The 19,306-nt window shown below is 31.6% G+C and overlaps 1 protein-coding gene across 1 annotated transcript; it reads right to left on the reverse strand.

Moving 5' to 3' along the window:
* Positions 1 to 15,344: 15,344 nt before the first annotated feature.
* On the reverse strand, positions 15,345 to 16,976 carry LOC143078291 (uncharacterized). Its single transcript, XM_076253221.1, has 2 exons — positions 16,556 to 16,976; positions 15,345 to 16,221 (listed from the first exon to the last, which is right to left on the reverse strand). Exons 1-2 carry the CDS (start codon positions 16,569 to 16,571, stop codon positions 15,575 to 15,577), a joined length of 663 nt encoding a protein of 220 aa, XP_076109336.1. The 5' UTR covers positions 16,572 to 16,976; the 3' UTR covers positions 15,345 to 15,574.
* Positions 16,977 to 19,306: the final 2,330 nt, after the last annotated feature.

Raw genomic sequence — 19,306 nt, forward strand, 5'->3', positions numbered from 1 at the left:
AATTTACTACGAAAATCAGCATATCATTAGCTGCAATTTTCACATCTTTGTGACCGTATCACCATAGAACTCAGAATGACCAACACTGTCAATCTACTTCATGGGCACTCCCATATATACATTAAAATAACATAAGCAGCCCTTGTTACTTAACTATACACACAACACGCCCACTCTCGTAATGAAAAGATATTAAAACTATAGCTTATTCAAACAACTTAGAATGAAAAAAAATATACTAAACATAGCATAAAGCATTCTAATAGAAAAAAAAATTATGAAGACTTAAAATTATTTACAAAATAATGAAAATATTATCCACATGACTTCATCGGATGAACTTGCGGAACCACTTCTTCTAATCTTTCAACAGGAGTGTCATTTTCCTTCATTTCAGACGGTCCCTGTCGATACGCTGCCTGTTACGAATCGACAGATTTGCCAGTCCATACTGGTTTTTACATATATATACATCGTCACCAACAAAAAACTTCGATACTGCTAGTCTTTTGTCACATCTCAGAGTCATCTCAGGTTTCTAGTCATCGAAATTGTTCTCCAGCTTTTGTCCAATGTTCTTCAATATATAATACTCTCGCGTATAAACGTTAACATCCATGTTTAGTAAAAGCATATTCAAAAAACAAAGAAACAAATAGGCGGACGCAAAAGTTCACAAATATTTACAGCAAGTCACTTTATTACATTATGGCATATACAAAGTTATCCTAATTCAACCTCTCGCCACTTTGATCACAACGGCTCCTCATAAGTATCACTTGTATGGATGCACAAATTGTGTCTGCTTTCCCCACACACCACGCATTTGCTAATTTGTCCAGATTTCGCACACATCATAACTCCGGGTTCTGCCATAGAGACCACGGGTACCTCCACCAAATGTAATGGGGCTTTATTGTGTGTATGATTTGGGACTAATCATTATTTTGGGTCCATGTATCCGGGATCGTATTCCATCTTGCCCGTTAAGGTATAAAACCACTTATTCATAGCCCCATTGCTTTCTATGTTAAATTCTGCAATTTCAAGCATTTATGGCTACTTTGTCTTAAGTTCAAATAAAGTGGCAGTTATTTCATGTCAAAACTGTACCTTATCCTGACTTGTGCTGAAAGAATCAACATACTTTTAATTGCATATTAGAGCGTACTAGTTCCCCTAAGTTTGATAGTACAAAAAACAGGAACTTCTGATCTGAACAACAGGCCCAATGTGCCATCCTATTAAAATTTCCTGTACTGCTTTATTATTCAAGTAAACTTTTAACAAGGATTCTGCAGGGAGCCCAAGTGCCCAAGCTTTCATTTGATACAAAAACTACCAAAATATTCCCACTATTGACAAAGATACAGCTATGCGTAGGAACTATTTTGTTTAAAATATGTACAATTTCTTGTATGTTTTTTCCGACCGGGCCTGAATTAGTGGTTCTATACCTTAATGTAGGGAACTAGCACTCGCATATTTGTCACCATAAAGTCACTGTTAGAATTGCATGTATAACTAAGTCTACTTAATGTTCACATCTTTAATCTTGTAACAGTGCATGTATAGACAATATTCACAGTTTTAAATTCCATTATAAAACTACATGTTATTTCATTCTCAAATATAATGCAACTTGTTATTTCAAACTCTTTAAAACGACTGACCAATATGAAGTTTCTCACAAGATCGAGCTATAAACATCTGCTCTTAATTTAGATTAGACATTGCTTAACAGTATTATATTATTTGAATACACTTGTAAATGTTATTGCAGTTTTACTGTGCAACTCATGTATCGTATAAAATGTCACATTAATCAAACTGATTAAGAACTGACCATCAAATCTTTGATGTAATTGACCACGCCACATTTGTTAATACGTGTATACTGTTTAATATTGATAACCCTGCTATACATATTAGTTTGTCTTTAAGAAACGCAGACATGAATAAAAGCATGACGCCAAACTCCTCACCTGTCATGAAAACGTTTTCTATCTAGTGCGTTCAATTCGAAATCGTATCAAAAAGTTTTGTTTGAACATCGGTTAACTTTAGCTGCTGTTACGTCTAATTCAATATGATGGGAGACTAAAGATAAGCTACAGGTAAAATCACAAAAATACTGAACTCCGAGGAAAATTCAAAATGAAAAGTTCCTAATCAAATGATAAAATCAAATAATTTGCAAAATTCTTTCAATGACTGTTTGTATAAAGACAGGAATTGACTTTTTAAAAAAGTTGCTGTGTAATTTAATTTGAAAGAGATAAACTGAATGTGTATACACAAATGACATTGGTATATGTGTAGATCCTGCAAGATTGCCGCAAGTTTGCAACAACCAATTGCTACAAGCTTGCAGCAAACAATTGCTGCAAACTTGCGGCAAATCTAATTTGCATAATTATGTTTGCCGCAAGCTTCCCGCAAACTTCATTTGCATAGTAAAATGTTTGCCGCAGGGCTTATTTTTCGGTAAGGGTTAGTTCAAATTTCAAAACCTATTCATTAGACTTTAATCACATGAATCATGATTCGTGTAAAATGGTTCAAGTGGTAAATTAGAAATCGATGATGTACGCCGTTTCGTAATCATTGTATGTATACATATAAATTTTATCAAAATGTTATTGTCAAGCACTTGATTTTTATTCGGTAATGTATAAAATTTATTTGTATTTTATGAGAATATAATGTACATATTATCTAACTTTACTTTTATATATGCCCTACTTCGATATGTATTTATAAATATTATGTATGATTTTATTCACATGTATTTGATTTTGTGTGGTTATGACCTATGTGTTATTAATGTATAAGAGAGGGTGGTATGGTTCAAAGTTTTCACTACACAATAAGGTATGGGGGAAAACTGGTTTGAGAATATGTGTATGCTCATAAAATGCTTGCATGACCACAAAATTTATTTCATCAGATTATTTTTTGCGGGAAAAAAGTTATAAAAGTAAACCATTATAAGTCAATGTACGGTCTTCAACACGGAGCCTTGGCTCACACCGAACAGCATGCTATAAAGGGCTCCAAAAATTACTTATATGTAATTTTAAAACCATTCAAACGGGAAAACCAACGGTCTAATCTATATGAAAACGAGAAACGCGTATGAACTTTATAAACAGACGACAACTGCTGTTCATCAGATTTCTGACTTAGGACAGATGCAAACATTTGCAGGGGATTAAACGTTTTAATGGTACCAAACCTTCTCCCATTTCTGAAACAATAGTATAACATTACAACATAGAAAAATATATACACGAATATATCCGATAAAGATAGGTTAAGTGTACATAGGAACAATGACAATGTAACTACATAATCCATCTCCTGAATTTTGCACAACTCAGAAGATATAACTGCATACCCACCGATATTACACTAAATTCTTAGCTTCTTGCGAGGTTCGAGTTTCTAACAAATATGTGTTTTGCTTTGTGGACACTTTATCCATTGTCTTTGTTTTTGCTCAGTCTTTGCTGTTAATCATAAATGCCCCGTGCTTAGCGGCGAATCAGCCAATTTTCTGGTATTGTGACCCATTCGGACAGCAGGAGGGTCAAACGCTACTACCACACATCAACCAATGCAAAGTGAAGTAAAAACAAAAATGTAAAAAGATTTTGAAGAAAATCAAGTTTTAGTACATTAAATATTATTAGTTACATAAATAGTAAGTCTACGCTTCAATTGGATATATAGACAAGATATGGCATTGGGCCTTTTTTAAACCCTTCTTACCACATCCAACCCATAATCGTTCACGAATGTCCATACTAACACTGCAAGGTAAATGCATTCCAAAAGAGTTCAAGGTTTGATAAAGTAAAACCGAACCATCCGTAGAAATGAAGTGTAGCGCATCATTAAATGTATCAGTAGTTATAATTATTCCACGAGTTGTAACTGTAATGTCATTTGGACAAAACATATTATTTGACAGTTCGTAACCTTTATAAAACCAACGAAGCATTCCAGTTTCGTATAATGATACAATCCGTCCGTGTTCGTTGTCAATAGTATCGACGACATAAATAATATTTCCGTCTGTTGATACTCTAGATGGTACAGTAAATAATTTATTTTTTTCTGAATCCAATTCATAAATCCGACTTGTTCTACCAAAATTATCTAGCTTTCTTACTTGTCTAATACTTAATTTATTAACCAAAAAAGGAGCAGTTGTTTTCTCGCGAAGTCCAACAAGAATTCCACCTTCGTTCGAAATACATAGTCCTTTCGGAATAAGTGGTTGAAAATCATGTAATATTTCAACTGAACCATCTCCAGCTAATATTTTAACGGTTGTATCATTTGTTGAACTTGAAAATATAAGGCAACCTGAGCGAAGTATTGCAATTGAGCAGACGTCAATTTTCTGGTATGACTTTAAATGCGTCTCTGTAGATCCCACGGAAGCGTATTCTATAGTGTTGTCAACAGCACAGCCTAATAACGCAGTACTATCGTTCACTGCACATACTGGATTAATATATGACAGTTTTGTGTCAAAGGAGTGAAGTTTGAGCAGTTCAACATCAACACAACAATTTTCCTTTATGCATCCAAAACTGTCTGCAATAGATTTTCTAGACAGGAGGTTGCCATCTTGAAATCGAGGCATCTTTTCTATTGGCAGAACATTACAGTTTAACTCGCAGGAGATATAATCTGTAGATTGTTGTTTGTTGCAATATGTCCTTAACTGTCTTTCATATGTTGATAAAATTTGGCTTATTTCCATCCATTTTTTGTTTGCCTCTTGACAGAGTAAAGCAGAATACGTTTGTAACATTTCTTCGAGTTGCTTTTGACGTCTCCTTATATTTGTAACCAGTCTTTCATAATTAGCACATTCCGTTTTTCTCAAGTTTTCAATAAAATCCAGTTTTTTTAAAATATCGATCGAGTCTTTATTTTCCATAATGATTATCACTGAAAGTTTAAATGCTAGACTGTTTCGCACTTACACCGGTATTATATATACATGAATATGAAACGTTAAAGTTTAAAGTTACCTTACGTCTTGAATACTTTTCATATTAATATTTCCTACACAATTATATAATTTTAAAAGATACACATGGTTTCTTCTATACATGTGCCTGTTTCTGAGGCGTTATAATTGTAGATAAGATTTTAAAAAGGGATAATCATTAATTACAATAAGTAATCAAGCAGAATTGTAACTCCTACATGTTCATTTCCTATTGCTAAGAAATATATATGTATACTGATATATAAGGATATGGGTTATTTAATGTTAGAAATTGTTGAGATACAAAATTTAATCTATTGTACATTTGTTTTATACGGACGGTATTCGAGCAATATTTTTTTTTTTTTCAAATTGTCAACTTTAATCTTGGAATCTATCTATCTATCATATTGTTATTATATACAATGTAGTACATGAAATCAACATTATAATAAATAAAATGACGAAGGACAAAAGAATGTTCATAAAAAAAAAACAATTCATTACTAATTTTTACTCCCACTGATGGAGTTGTGTAACTTAGAAAGAAAAGTTTGATGTAAAAGAGATGCGAAAGATACCAAAGGGATGTTAAAACTCATAAACCGAATACAAACTGACAAACAAGCTCAGTGTACATCTGAACTAAAACAATGAGATCCAGTTTCTTAGCCGACATGACGAAAAAACGACGAGTTAAAGAATTCAACTTTATTTATGACTTAGAGAGCAACTATTTAATTTCAAATGAAGGTTGTTTTTTTATGAGTCAGAATTTTTTTTCCAACTTTCATTTATTGTTTCGACGGTATCTATCAAGTTCATATTTTTTTTTCTAAACTAAACACTCTAAGGTTTTGTTTGTTTGTTTTTTTTTTTTTTTTAAAGGATTCAGAATAAAAACAATTTGTCATCTACTTCACCAGAATATTTTTTTCATTAAAATAGAGATCAGAGTATATTTAAGGAATAACTCCTACGTCGTTCGGTTAAACTAGGGTCATCAGAGCCGTGCAGTTTAAATGATGTATACCGACTTGCTTGGCAGAATCAATTTGCGACAATTGCAGTTTTGAAAATGAAACAGTTGCGTCACGCTTTATTTTTCTGATGATTTCAAATACGCCAATAAATGGAATCAAATTTAACTGTACATTTGTTTTACCTATAGCATAAATGTAACATGTACTATGAAGACCTATCAACTTTAGAATAAACTCAACACTCATCAAAATTGAGAAAAATCACCAATAAATAAATTGTTCACTAACAGAATATATTTTCATATGTTAAGATGTCTGATATATAGTTCAATAAAATAAAGAATAATAAAGGGAAACCTTATGATGAATGTTTTACGGTTATTTTGAGTGGGGTTTTCAATAACATGAAACTAATACTCAGAAACTAGAATTTCAAAGACAAATTTTGAAAGAATGATTTGGAACATCTCTGTACAGATATCAAAGAAACTGCACTCATTTCATTCAAACAATCAAGCCTAATTTCACAGAATTCTTGATATGTTTTTTTTTTAAATCCAGTCTCATAATTATTTTTTTTAGAATGCCATGAATATTTATATTATTTTGTGTATTCGTGTATTATGTTTATATTATTTTGTGTATTCGTGTATTATGCTTATATTCTTTTGTGTATTCGTGTATTATGTTAAGTTTTGTAATATAAATGGTGAGACGAAAATAAACTATTTTTTGTTGGTGTTGTAACATTTTGTTGTGTAAGAACAGAGACATATAATACATGTATTATATATCTCTGGAACTGGTAATAATGAAAATATATATTTTCATAAAATTGGCGCAATTAGATGATTTTCCAATTGCCGCAAATGATACCTATAGCAATTTAAATGAAGTGGCTGACTATAATTATAATTAAATTCCTAATGTTGTAATTTATCAGGATAACTTTGACAGAGAATATACTGAAGAAACGTTGAATAAATGAATAATCTTAAAACATTATAGGAACAAAGTTTAATGTTAAAACAGTTAAATTGTCAATCCTAACTTATATCTTTAATGTTTAAATTAAATTAAACTTCAAATAAACATTTAAATATTAAATAACTGATCTGTACAAATTAAGGGAATTAACCAAAATTTAACATCCATTACATTAGTTTCCGTTTGTAGAAAGAAAACCGGGACGATAGATTTTGAAAGCAGAGAAAACTGTGCACCTTATAATCATAATGAATGTACCAGATGACAAATACGGATACTAAAAAAAAAAAACATGCTAGAAATAAGGCCTAGGTACGTGTACTTTAATACTGTCATGGGCCCGCGATGTCGCGGTTGTGTTCTTGTGAGTCAGTATTTTAACAAGATCCGTATTACAGTTGTACCCATGGTCTCATTTGAAAGATTGTTTGAAAATAAGCACACACGAATATCATCAACCTGATTAAAAGGTTTAACATTTTATAATCGAAATCAAGATGAAAAAAAGGGTGGGAGAATTTGAAAAACTTATACGTTCTGTTCGATATTTAACCTTTAAGTTAATAAATTGAAGGCAATAGTTAAAACTGTTTTCATTACAGTCACATTAGAATCAACTTAATAAAATAATTAAATGTTCATTTTGCAACTTAAGGTTCATTTTCCCTGCCTTAAGGCATTAATGCAACTTAAATGAAAACAAAGCTATTGCTTGATTGACTTTATATTAATTTTGGTGAAAGCATAAATAGATTAAATTGCTTTTAAATAGATTCTAAAAACCAAAGATTAACGATAATATCTTTTGAAGAAGTTTCTTTGAAATGATTTATTGTCATGGATTTAAGGTTAATGGAAAGTACATTTGATTTTCAACCGAATATAAGATAAATTTGTGACAGAAAGGGATTTTTGAACACGAAGGAAGTTCCAATAAATCAAGATGTGATATTAGATCATACAACTTTTATGTATATATGTATACGGACTTAATGATGTTCGCTTCCTTCAGAACACTAAAACTTCTCCACGTGTGTGTTTGTCTTTTAAAGCAGCTCCATTTGTTAAGACTTGTATACATTTTTGATAGAAATTATTGTAAATTAAGGAATGTATCTCCCTCATGCAAAGCTCTGATTCCTTTCACGGATTTGGCTATAGTTTTTGGACCTTTTGGATTATAGCTCTTCACCTTTTATATAAGCTTTGGATTTTAAATATTTTGGCCACGAGCATCACTGAAGAGACATGTATTGTCGAAATGCGCATCTGGTGCAAGTAAATTGGTACCGTTAATTTTATTACTACCACTGGGTCGATGCCTTTGCTGGTGGACTTTAAGTCCCCGAGGGTATCACCAGCCCAGTAGCCAGTACTTCGGTACTGGCATGAACATACGGATTTTTTGTGTTAATAAAATTTGCTGTTATAAAATGATAGAAATTATTATAAATTAAGGAATGTATCTCCCTCATGCAAAGCTCTGATTCCTTTCACGGATTTGGCTATGGTTTTTGGACCTTTTGGATTATAGCTCTTCATCTTTTATATAAGCTTTAGATTTTAAATATTTTGGCCACGAGCATCACTGAAGAGACATGTATGGTCGAAATGCGCATCTGGTGCAAGTAAATTGGTACCGTTAATTTTATTGACCATACCGAATAAATCTGTTTTACCTTTTTTTAATTTTATACATGTAGATATAATGAGAAAAAGTTGAAAAGGACAAATTTGTTCTGCAACTTGAGTTCAGGATATTATGGTTCCCTTTGTTGCTTAAATTCTAAACATGCGAATATTTAAAAAAAAAAATCCACAGCCTTACCCTTTGTACTCCTATATTATAATTTTTACATGCAACGTTAGCGATGATTTCTTAAAACACGTATATAAATAAAAAATGGTTAAGTTAGTATAAAAATGGACTTCCAGGGTGTGCTCGACTTAAGTGTATCAACATAAGTTTGTTTTTAATTTGAAAAAGATATGTTTTAGTTTTATAACGAAAATTTCTATAGTAAAGTCTGGACGTTTTATTTACAAAAATGTTGGCTGTAATTTCCACCAAATCTCAATTGTCCAACATTGCAGTGACATATTAAACAGTATTACTTTGAATAACGTTTCCCTTTGGTAAATGTACAAAATGACACGACACTTTTATACTGTATTTTTACTGTTTTTATATAGATGCACAATATTTGTAATTAACAGGCCTATAGAAGGCGTTTTCAACCTAATAATAACACAAAACTGTCAAATTTGTATTACGACTAGGTCCTTCATACATTGTAACAAATGATCCCGAAAGAAAAGTTTATTTCCAGCCAATGCATAATTATTTCTAAGTTATTGAAAACTATACTTAGATAAAATGCTACGCTGAGCGCAGCCTGATGCGACCACACAGGTCGAGGCAAATTTGGACACAATATTCAAGCTTGATACTGCCTGATTCTGGATTGGAATAAAACTTTTTACATAGTATAGGTTTCTGACAAAAAAAAATGTGGTAAAAGATCTTTAAAATTTGAAATAGGACATTTAATTTACCTAGAATAGTCTGATATCCAAAATCTAACAACAGGGTCAAATAAGCATATAAAAACCTTATGTAAATTAGTATGGACTGATTTGAAAACAGGGCCAAAAATAAATAATGTAAATACACAATAAGATTCAGCCGCAATAATTCAGTTTTTTATGAAGTCAAACAGTTTAATTTTGGACCCTTTTGAACTTAACGTAGACCAATTTATGAATATCCAAAAATGTAATACTAGTTAAAATATCCCACAAATTTATGACTTTAAGCTAATTCCCTTGAAAATTGGTTAAAAATATAATTTTGTATTTTTTTTTCAATTGAAGATTTCTAGCTCTATTGCGAAATTCTGTGCTTTTACGCAATACTGTGCTGTTGTGCAATGATGTGCTATTGCGCAAAACTGTGCAATTGAAGATTTCTTGCTATTGCACAATACTGTGCTTTTGCGCTATACTGTGCTACTGCATAATACTGTTCAACTAAAGAGTTCTTGCTATTGTGTTTGGAAAAAAAATGCCGCTTAACTCAACCCCGGCTTTCCTTTTGAGATATAAAACCGTGTGGTACAATTTCAGAGAGATCCAAACCATAACACGAAAGTTATTGTAGCTAATGTTTTGTTTTGTTTTGTTTTTTTATTTTGGCCCCTATTTCTTAAACTGTTGATACCATAACCCATAATAGTTATCAAAGGTACCAGGATTATAATTTAGTACGCCAGACGCGCGTTTCGTCTACATCAGACTCATCAGTGACGCTCAAATCCAAATATTTAGTAGGCCAAACAAGTACAAAGTTGAAGAGCATTGAGGATCAAAAATTCCAAAAAGTTGCGCCAAATACAGCTAAGGTAATCTATGCCTGGGATAAGAAAATCCTTAGTTTTTTTCGAAAAATTCATAGTTTTGTGAACAGGAAATTTATAAAAATGACCACATTATTGATATTCATGTCAACACCGAAGTGTTGACTACTAGGCTGGTGATACCTTCGGGGACGAAACGTCCACCAGCAGTGGCATCGACCCAGTGGTGTAAATAGTTATCAAAGGTATCAATCACAGCCTTCCTTTTGTTGTATTTATCCTTCTGGTAAAATTTCATAGATATCTAGCCACTTTAACTAAGTAAAAGTTATTGTCCGAAAATCAAATGTGTCTTCTCACGATGCCGACCACATCATTGCATTATACTAACGCAAACAAATTTTTGCAGTCCTATAAAAATCGTTTTTTTAAATGCAAAAGTACTTCTTAGAAGCAAGAATAAAATAGCTAATACAATTCAAATTATATATTAAAACGATAGAACTGTAAGATTGCATTTTAAAATTTTATGTGAAGTCAAATAAGCATGAACAGAGAAAGCGACAAATGTTCTTTTGCTTTAAAATGAATGCATTAAGTATTTAGCCAAGTCCTTTGCAATTAAAAATTTAATACGAGATTAAGATACAAATGTAACAAAAATTGTGATTATAAAATTGAATTTCGCAAAGAACTTCCTCGTTTATACATTATGAACAAATTAATAAATGAAAGGTATGTTTTTATTCATTGAGAGTTTTAAAAAAATAGTTCAATATGAATGCTTTTTAATTTACCATCAGAATCAGGATTTTTGTTTTGACACACGATTTTCAGATCGTAAATCCAAGCAGTTAATGCGGGTGAGAGTACCTGGTTGCGCATAAATAAAATGGAAATATGTTCTGTAGATTTAAGGTGGTACAGAACCTAACACTACAGGGAGATAACTCTGTAAAGTCAGCTAAACGTTTTAATACGTTGTGTTGTAAAAGGAATATTAAGCTTCTCAATGATAAAAATTGGCGTTTATCAAATTGCTATAAATATAACCAGTGTAATTTTTCTGACAAAACAGTTGGTTCAAATTTTTTTTAATTTTTTATATTTTTGTTAAAGTGTCAAAGTATATACTTTGACAAAATTTTATGAAAATTAAACGACACAAATTAATTTTAGTGAAAGTGTTGGGTACCACCTTAATCTTTACTTTTAATTTTCAATCATTGTCCATCATTAATCTTTGAACACTTTTGAGTTTATATATATAGTAGATTATAAAGTTGTTCAATGTTCAACACATTTATAAAAGAGGTGTATTTTATCCAAAAACTTATTTATTATACTTTTAAAACTAAAAATATTGAATGCAAACGATATGAACCTACAAGTTCTTGTACTATAGGTCTTTGTGTTGACAGCTTAGTAAGAGATTACATAGAAAATACAATAACAATACTACCTACAGTTATAAAAAGTAAAATCACAAAAATACTGAACTCAGAGGAAAATACAGAACGGAAATTCCCTAACCAAATGAAAAAATATAATGATAAAACACAGCAAACGAAAGGACAACTGTCATATTCCTGACTTGGTACAAGCATTTTCAAATGTGGAAAATGGTGGATTGAACCTGATTTTATAGCGCTAAGCCTCTCACTTGTATGACAGTCGCATCAAATTCCAAGGACCGAAATGCAAAATAAAAAAGCAACGCAGCAAAATTGAAAATAAAGATAATAAACAAGATAACAGTGTGGTAGATCGTTCATAGAAGCACGCAGGATCGATATAAATATACTATTGAAATATAACACAAAATAACCTAATTACAGCTTAATTGTTCCGTATGAATTCATTTTCTAATAATATTTGCTTCAGAATAATAGGTTATATACCTATTAGTTGAAGGAACACCCATTAACAACGATATAAAAAGTATATCTCATTTCTATTCCGTTGGTATTTTCATAATTAAGGTTGTAATTTTTTTTGTTGACAAAATATCGTTATTTTCATGACTTATAATTATTATATGACTTTTTGGTAGACTGTGTTTTATTACCTACAATGTACTCAGGATACATGAAATTATATATTAGTATGAAAGCTTATGTGGGTCATTCTATGCTGTAGAAAAAAAATTGTCCGTGGTCACGACTTACATTTTTTTTCTCTAGAGCATAGAATGACCCAAATAAGCTTTCATATATTTGGCTTTTTAACACCATATGACATGTAAGTTTAAAATGCACGTACTCATGCATTATGGTTTAAATGTAAAACAAATAGGCATCTTAGACATTAAAAATGTCGTTACATGAACTTGTTAGGAAAGTACTTTGCTATACATGAGTAAGTTACATTATAAATCCCTGAAAAAGACGCTTAGGCAATTATCATTGTCTAATAGACGATTTACATTAGTTTGTAAATTCATATAGATTAAAGCAAGACAACTCCTACCTGACCAGTGTCTACTCTGTGTAAGATCAACGTAAAGTTTAACGAACCTTCCCAATCCGTTGTACTGTATTCTGGTTAGGCGATTTCTTGTATGTCTTTATGTTAGCTACAGCTACAGGTCTAATATGAACAATAGAAATCCGCCGATTCCTGCTACAAAAAAAAAACGAAACCGAAGAAGGAAACTGCCATTGCATTACATGTGCCTAGAAACATATTTTAATTGAGTCTGATAACTGCAACTGTAACAAAGGTATTATGCTTCTCATAACAATGGCATGCCAAATAATAGGACAGACAGTTAATTTTAAATGAACTCTAAAAGTTTAATCACCTAAAGAATTGTTGAAAAAGAAATCCCAAGATCACCACTCGGGGACTCGACAAAAAACATGCCATGATGATATTACTTATGATCTTACTGCTCAAGTTTCAGACTTATAAGCCTAATCAAGTGTTTTAAATCTGTCTTTTTTTTACCAACAGCGGACATGGCATAGGCGGATCCAGGGCGGATCCCCCCTTTCGTGGGAAAAATTTGGTTGATTATATAGGGACTCACTGAAGCATGACTGGAGCGGGGCCCCCTCAGGTCAGTCAGCGTCCCCCTCCTCCCCCTTATGAAAAGTTCTGGATCTGCATGATGATTTTTTTACATTTGATTATCTAAGGAGCAAGGTAACATTTGACAGAGTAGTTTCAAAGGAAAGATCATTTTTGAAGTTGGCAGACAACGATAAACGCCAAGTGATTGCAAATGCTCTCGTGGTCTTTCAGGCTAGGTGAGCCAAAATGAAGTGGAAAATTGTCCTATTTCTATTTTGTAAGTGAAACGATCATTGTTTGTTCAAATTATACCAAACTAAAATGTCTGTACAATTATGGATTGTATTAATAGAACTTTCAAACATGATTGAATATAAGAGAGCAGATAACTCTTTTCTAATATCTTGGATCTACGAAAGTGTCAATTGAAAATAACCTTGAATATTAATATTGAAACGTTTTATTTACTAAACATTACAGATATATGATACTGTATACACAACATGCATGTGCACCTGAATTCAGCTATTTCTATATAGTGAGTATGCTCGAATTCAAATACTGGTTGTTTAAAAGTTTGTATTGTTTCTGCATTTTACAATGAAATTATCGTGCGAAATTTGACAGAATTGTTAGATTTATTTCCAGAATATTATTTGATTTTTTTTATATTAATCTGCAACTCTTTTTTTTCCCCCGTAAAAACATGATATCAAGAATAGAATTGCAATGAACACTGATACTAGGGCCGTCTTAAGTTCATATTGAAATCTGATACTATAGGGCCTTACTAAACTTGCATTAAAGAGACAGTTTCTCAATTCTGAAGGACTCTTAGTGACTTTGAGATATAAATAACAATAAAAGCGCGTCTTTTTTATGCTTGGATTTTTTTTTTCAGGTGAGTGTATTCCAAAATATATATGATAATAAGGAAAGAAAGAGAATATTTTGAATGGGGTATTAAGCTTTTAAAGATTTAAATCTTCGTTTTTATTAATAATGTTTTTAAAAGATCCTATGTAAGAAACTGTTTAACTTTTCTTTGCTTAGTGTTTCCACATGCGAGGAAACATCCGCAAACCAAATCGACTGCATATTGTGAAGACGAATTGGCGTTGAAATCGTTTGTTTAGGACACAAACACACATGAATTACCTTTCTATAAGCATAGTATCAGAACTCACACAAACACACATGAATTACCTTTCTATAAGCATAGTATCAGAACAGATTGTTGAATTTTACATCAATGTTTTAACAAAATGGAAAAGATATGCTTTTTATTGAATATCCTAACTGATAAGCAACAATTGCAAATACAAAATTCTTTTAGTGTTTAAAAAAAAAAAAGAAAGAAAGAAAGAACTGATAATTAGAATAAAATGATTAATTTCTCAAAATAGAGTTTTGTTTGCAACTACAAAGTAATCAAATTGAGTTGAAAACAGCATTTATTATCATATATATTTGTTTTCTTAAATTTTTTCAGTAATTGATAACTTTAAATTTTTGGAGAAAAGATGAAAATGCAATTTATTATAGAAGCTCATGACTATATTACAAACATGGTAACAAAGTACAAGAAAAATAGGTATTTCATAATATGTTATATAGAGATTAATACATGGCCTTTTCCATATCAGCCTGGGTATCATCCCGAGACGTAGTCGAGGTGCTGATATGGGTCGAGGGATGATACCCAGGCTGATATGGAAAAGGCCATGTATTAATCGCTGTATCATATACTTCCGACAATAGTTTTATGTAAGGCAAATAAAAAAATGCAATAACTAAAACAGTCAAACACTTTATAAAGAAGTGAAATAATGAATCCAACAAATACAAGTAATAATTGACTAACAACATCATCACTACCTCCATATATATGTATGGTACATGTAACATTTCCTATGGAGGCATTTTGAAACATTTGGAATTTTGAGGTAGGAAGCATAGAAGTATTTATTTTTAACGTTGCGTCGTTTGTTTTCTCTTATTTTTGAGTGTAAATTCACATTGCGATAAGACGTGTCACGGTACTTGTCTATCCCAGATTCATGTATTTAGTTTTGATGTTATATTTGTTATTCTCGTGGGATTTTGTCTGTTGCTTGGTCCGTTTCTGTGTGTGTTACATTGTAGTGTTGTTTCGTTGTTCTCCTCTGATATTTAATGCGTTTCCCTCAGTTTTAGTTTGTTACCCCGATTTTGTTTTTTGTTCATGGATTTATGAGTTTGAACAGCGGTATACTACTGTTGCCTTTATTTACAGTTTTATCATTATGGTCATTTTTACTACATGTTGTACTAGATTCATAATTATCAATGGCTTGTAGATCCATATCAGCTAGTATTAAGTTATCTTCATTTGGAAAATCAATATCACTAGATTTAATCATGTTTACAGTCTGTTTTTCCATTACAGCAGGTTCTGTACACACTGATTTACCACCAGATCCAATATCAGACAATATGTTGGACATTTTGATTTGTTGATCTAAAGATGCTGAACTATAATCATTTATAGATGCTACATTTTTGTGTCCAGTTAACTGCATTACTGTTGTTGCCTCTACATGGGAGTGCAGCAATGATGTCACTGTTGTTTTTCTAGCTGAATGATTAACTTTTCGACCAGTTAATCCTTCTTTCTCTGACATTACTTTGACTAATTCACCAAGTTTATTCTTGCCCATTGGCTGCATACTGTACCATGTATTTGTGTTTTCTGTGTCAAAATCATCATGACCCTTGTTGTGATAACGAGGAAGAATTGACAAATAAAATTTACTGTCTGGCTTCAATGATTCAGTAGGCCTTCTTTGAATATAAGTCTTGAATGTTTTCTCAGGACATCTTGGATTATCTAAAAAATATGCAATGATGTAAATGTAAACACAATCTTGTCATTTTATAAGAGACAGAAAAAACAATAGGAATATCAATAACACTGTCATTCATAAAGAAACATCAAAGTTTTTTGCACTTTTTTTAAGTTGGTCTGTATAACTCACTATATGTGTGATATTTTCGTAGCGGAGTGAGTTTCACCGGTGTTTGATTTAAACAGATTATCTGATAGCTATAGAGGAATTATATCTGGGTATTATCTTGTTATGAAATATACTAAATGATATTATCTTTTTGTATAATACTAAGAATAATAAACATGATAAAAGTACTTTTTTAAGAATAATTACCTGCAATTGCAAACATTTTTGGGGCAAATGACCTTGCACTTCCCTCTCCCTTTCTTGTTTTTGTTTGGCGCTCAGTAAATTCAAGATACTGGACTCCTCATGGTGTTGCTTTCATCTCAATATCACTAAACTTCATATCTTGATGTTCTTGGCGGCTTCTCATGCCAAAATGCATTGAATTATTTAGCCACACTGTATTAGTCAAAGCATCTTGATTACCTGTCAAATAAAAGCATACATTGAAATAAAACCAGTAATTAAAACATCATTTTATTAGGGAAATATGTGTATGCATGTACCTCGATACTAATAACATGCATTAAATTACTATTCGATTATTTACTGTACATGTACATTGAGTGTATATGAATATGTTTATGCTTAACAGAAAAAATAAGTATTATGTTTCTTGTGGAAACAATACCAAATAGTAGTACCTGAAAATATACACTTTAACGCATTCATAGGAACACTTATATAATTTAAAAATAATAATTTCAATGTACATAAAGTGATGGTTTAGATCATATTTTATTTCACTTACTTGTTCCAAGCCAATTTCTGTCATAAAGATGATCAATTTCCTCTTGTGTGAAAACATCTGCCTTTCGTGTTCTGTTCCCAAAACCTTTGTTCTTAAGATCTTTCTTTTTAGCTGACAGAACGTCCCTTGAGTGCTGAAAGTCTTTATCAGTTAAAATGTTCACACCAGTCTCAGAATTTTCATTTAGATGTCTGTTAATTGAAGACTGTATGGACTTAAGTGTGTCAGGTTCATATTCTTCACCTTTTTTGTTCCTCACCGATATAAAAAATCTGGCAAGATATTGATCCAGTTTCTCATTTTCAATCGTTGAAAACGGACGTTCTTCATTTTGTGTAGCTAAAAGCCAAGTTTGAAACAGGCTAATGTCACTTTTTGTTTTTCTTATGGTGTTAGCGTTCTTCATCGAGTTGATAAACTCAGTTGTGTCTCCTTCTCCAACATTTAAAAACCTATCCTCCGTCATTTTCTTATCTGTCAGATGTTTTGAGCAGAACTTATAAAATTTGTTTGTAAACAGACGATACCGGAAACCGGAAGTAACTTGCACGAGAGGCACTGGTATGGTGTTTTTGCACGAGAGGCACTTGATATGGGTTATCAGCCCGGGTGGTAAATTATGGCTTGTGCACTTCCGCCCATTACACATATGCAAAAGCTATCATATTAATGCTAAGTATATGATAAAAATGTATAACAGTCATATATTAAGATGTATATTTATATATTAGTGGTATCCTCTGAATACCAATACTATTTCTCACAATCACAAGTATTTTTGATCAATGTCACAGTGTATTAGTTGTTTTTTTCTAAAGGGAGATAATTCAAATTGATTACCTGCCATTGGCTTCTAGTCTTCTCAGCAAACATGTTAGTATTTTCTTTTTTACATTTATGATATACCTATAATAGCTGTATACAACACAATATATTTGAAAGTCATATAAAAGATATTTACCAAGAAATTCAAAGACCTACATGTATAAAGATTAAAATTTGAGGTGTCTTTTTTCCCCAGCTCATAACAATCATTGCACACATGTCATCATTACAAAGAGAGCTAACTGTCTCATCATGGAATGTCCGTGGTCTTGGGGATAAATACACAGACGATTTATTTATTGATAATATCAAATCTGATATAAATGTTATATTAGAAACATGGAAAGGAGAGAATGCTGAAACTCAAATTGAGAATTTTGTTTCTATTTCAAAGTGTAGAAGAAAACTTAAAAAATCTAAAAGACACAACGGTGGCATTATTATATACATTAAAAAAGAAATTTTCAAGCGAATAACTAATTTATCTAAAGCACCTTCATCTCCAAATAGAATATGGCTTAAACTAGATAAGTCCTTCTTTGGATTTCAGAAAGATTTATTCTTATGTGCTTTTTATATTCCTCCTTATTCTATTCATTTAGATGATGATTTTCAGAACTTAGAAAATGAAATAGTTAAATTTTCTCTTAAATATGAAATTGCATTGATAGGTGACTTTAATGCTAGAGTAAGTGATCACACAGATTTTGTCAATCAAGAATCATATGACTCCCATGTTTTACAAGATATTTTACCACCCAACTATGATGATAATATATTTGTCGAAAGAAACAGTCAAGACCAAACTTTAAATTGTCATGGAAAATCACTTTTAAATATGATATATCCTCAATACTGTGGATACTAAATGGTAGATTTATAGGTGACTCCTTAGGTTATTTTACATGTTATACTTTTAATGGTTGTAGTACTGTTGATTATGGTCTAGTTAGCAAGGACCTCTTGTCCTCGGTGAAATATTGTTTTACTAAAGGTCCTAATTACCTCTCTGACCATGTTCAGATCTATTTTGTTTTCAAATGTAAGTTGAACTTTTCGCATAACATTGATTAGACCCACTCTTTAAAAAATTGCACAAGCTACAAATGGACACCAGAGTCTAAAGAAAAACAAATATAAAACATTGTCCTCTAAGCAAGTAATAAATATAATTGTAGACTTCGAGCAAAAAAAAAAAATTGAAATCAGTGAGTCGGGTATTAATTCAGCATCTGAAAAACTTACAATCATACTTGACAACATATCGAAAGATGTCAGCTTAAGAAAAAGTCCTATTCATTATAGGTGGCACGGTAGTATTTCCTGGCCCATAGGGTATAATGAGAGCCTTTTTAGATTTTTCACCCATTTCTAACACTGCG

This window comes from Mytilus galloprovincialis, chromosome 1, assembly GCF_965363235.1.
Source record: "Mytilus galloprovincialis chromosome 1, xbMytGall1.hap1.1, whole genome shotgun sequence".
Taxonomy (NCBI): Eukaryota; Metazoa; Mollusca; class Bivalvia; order Mytilida; family Mytilidae; genus Mytilus; species Mytilus galloprovincialis.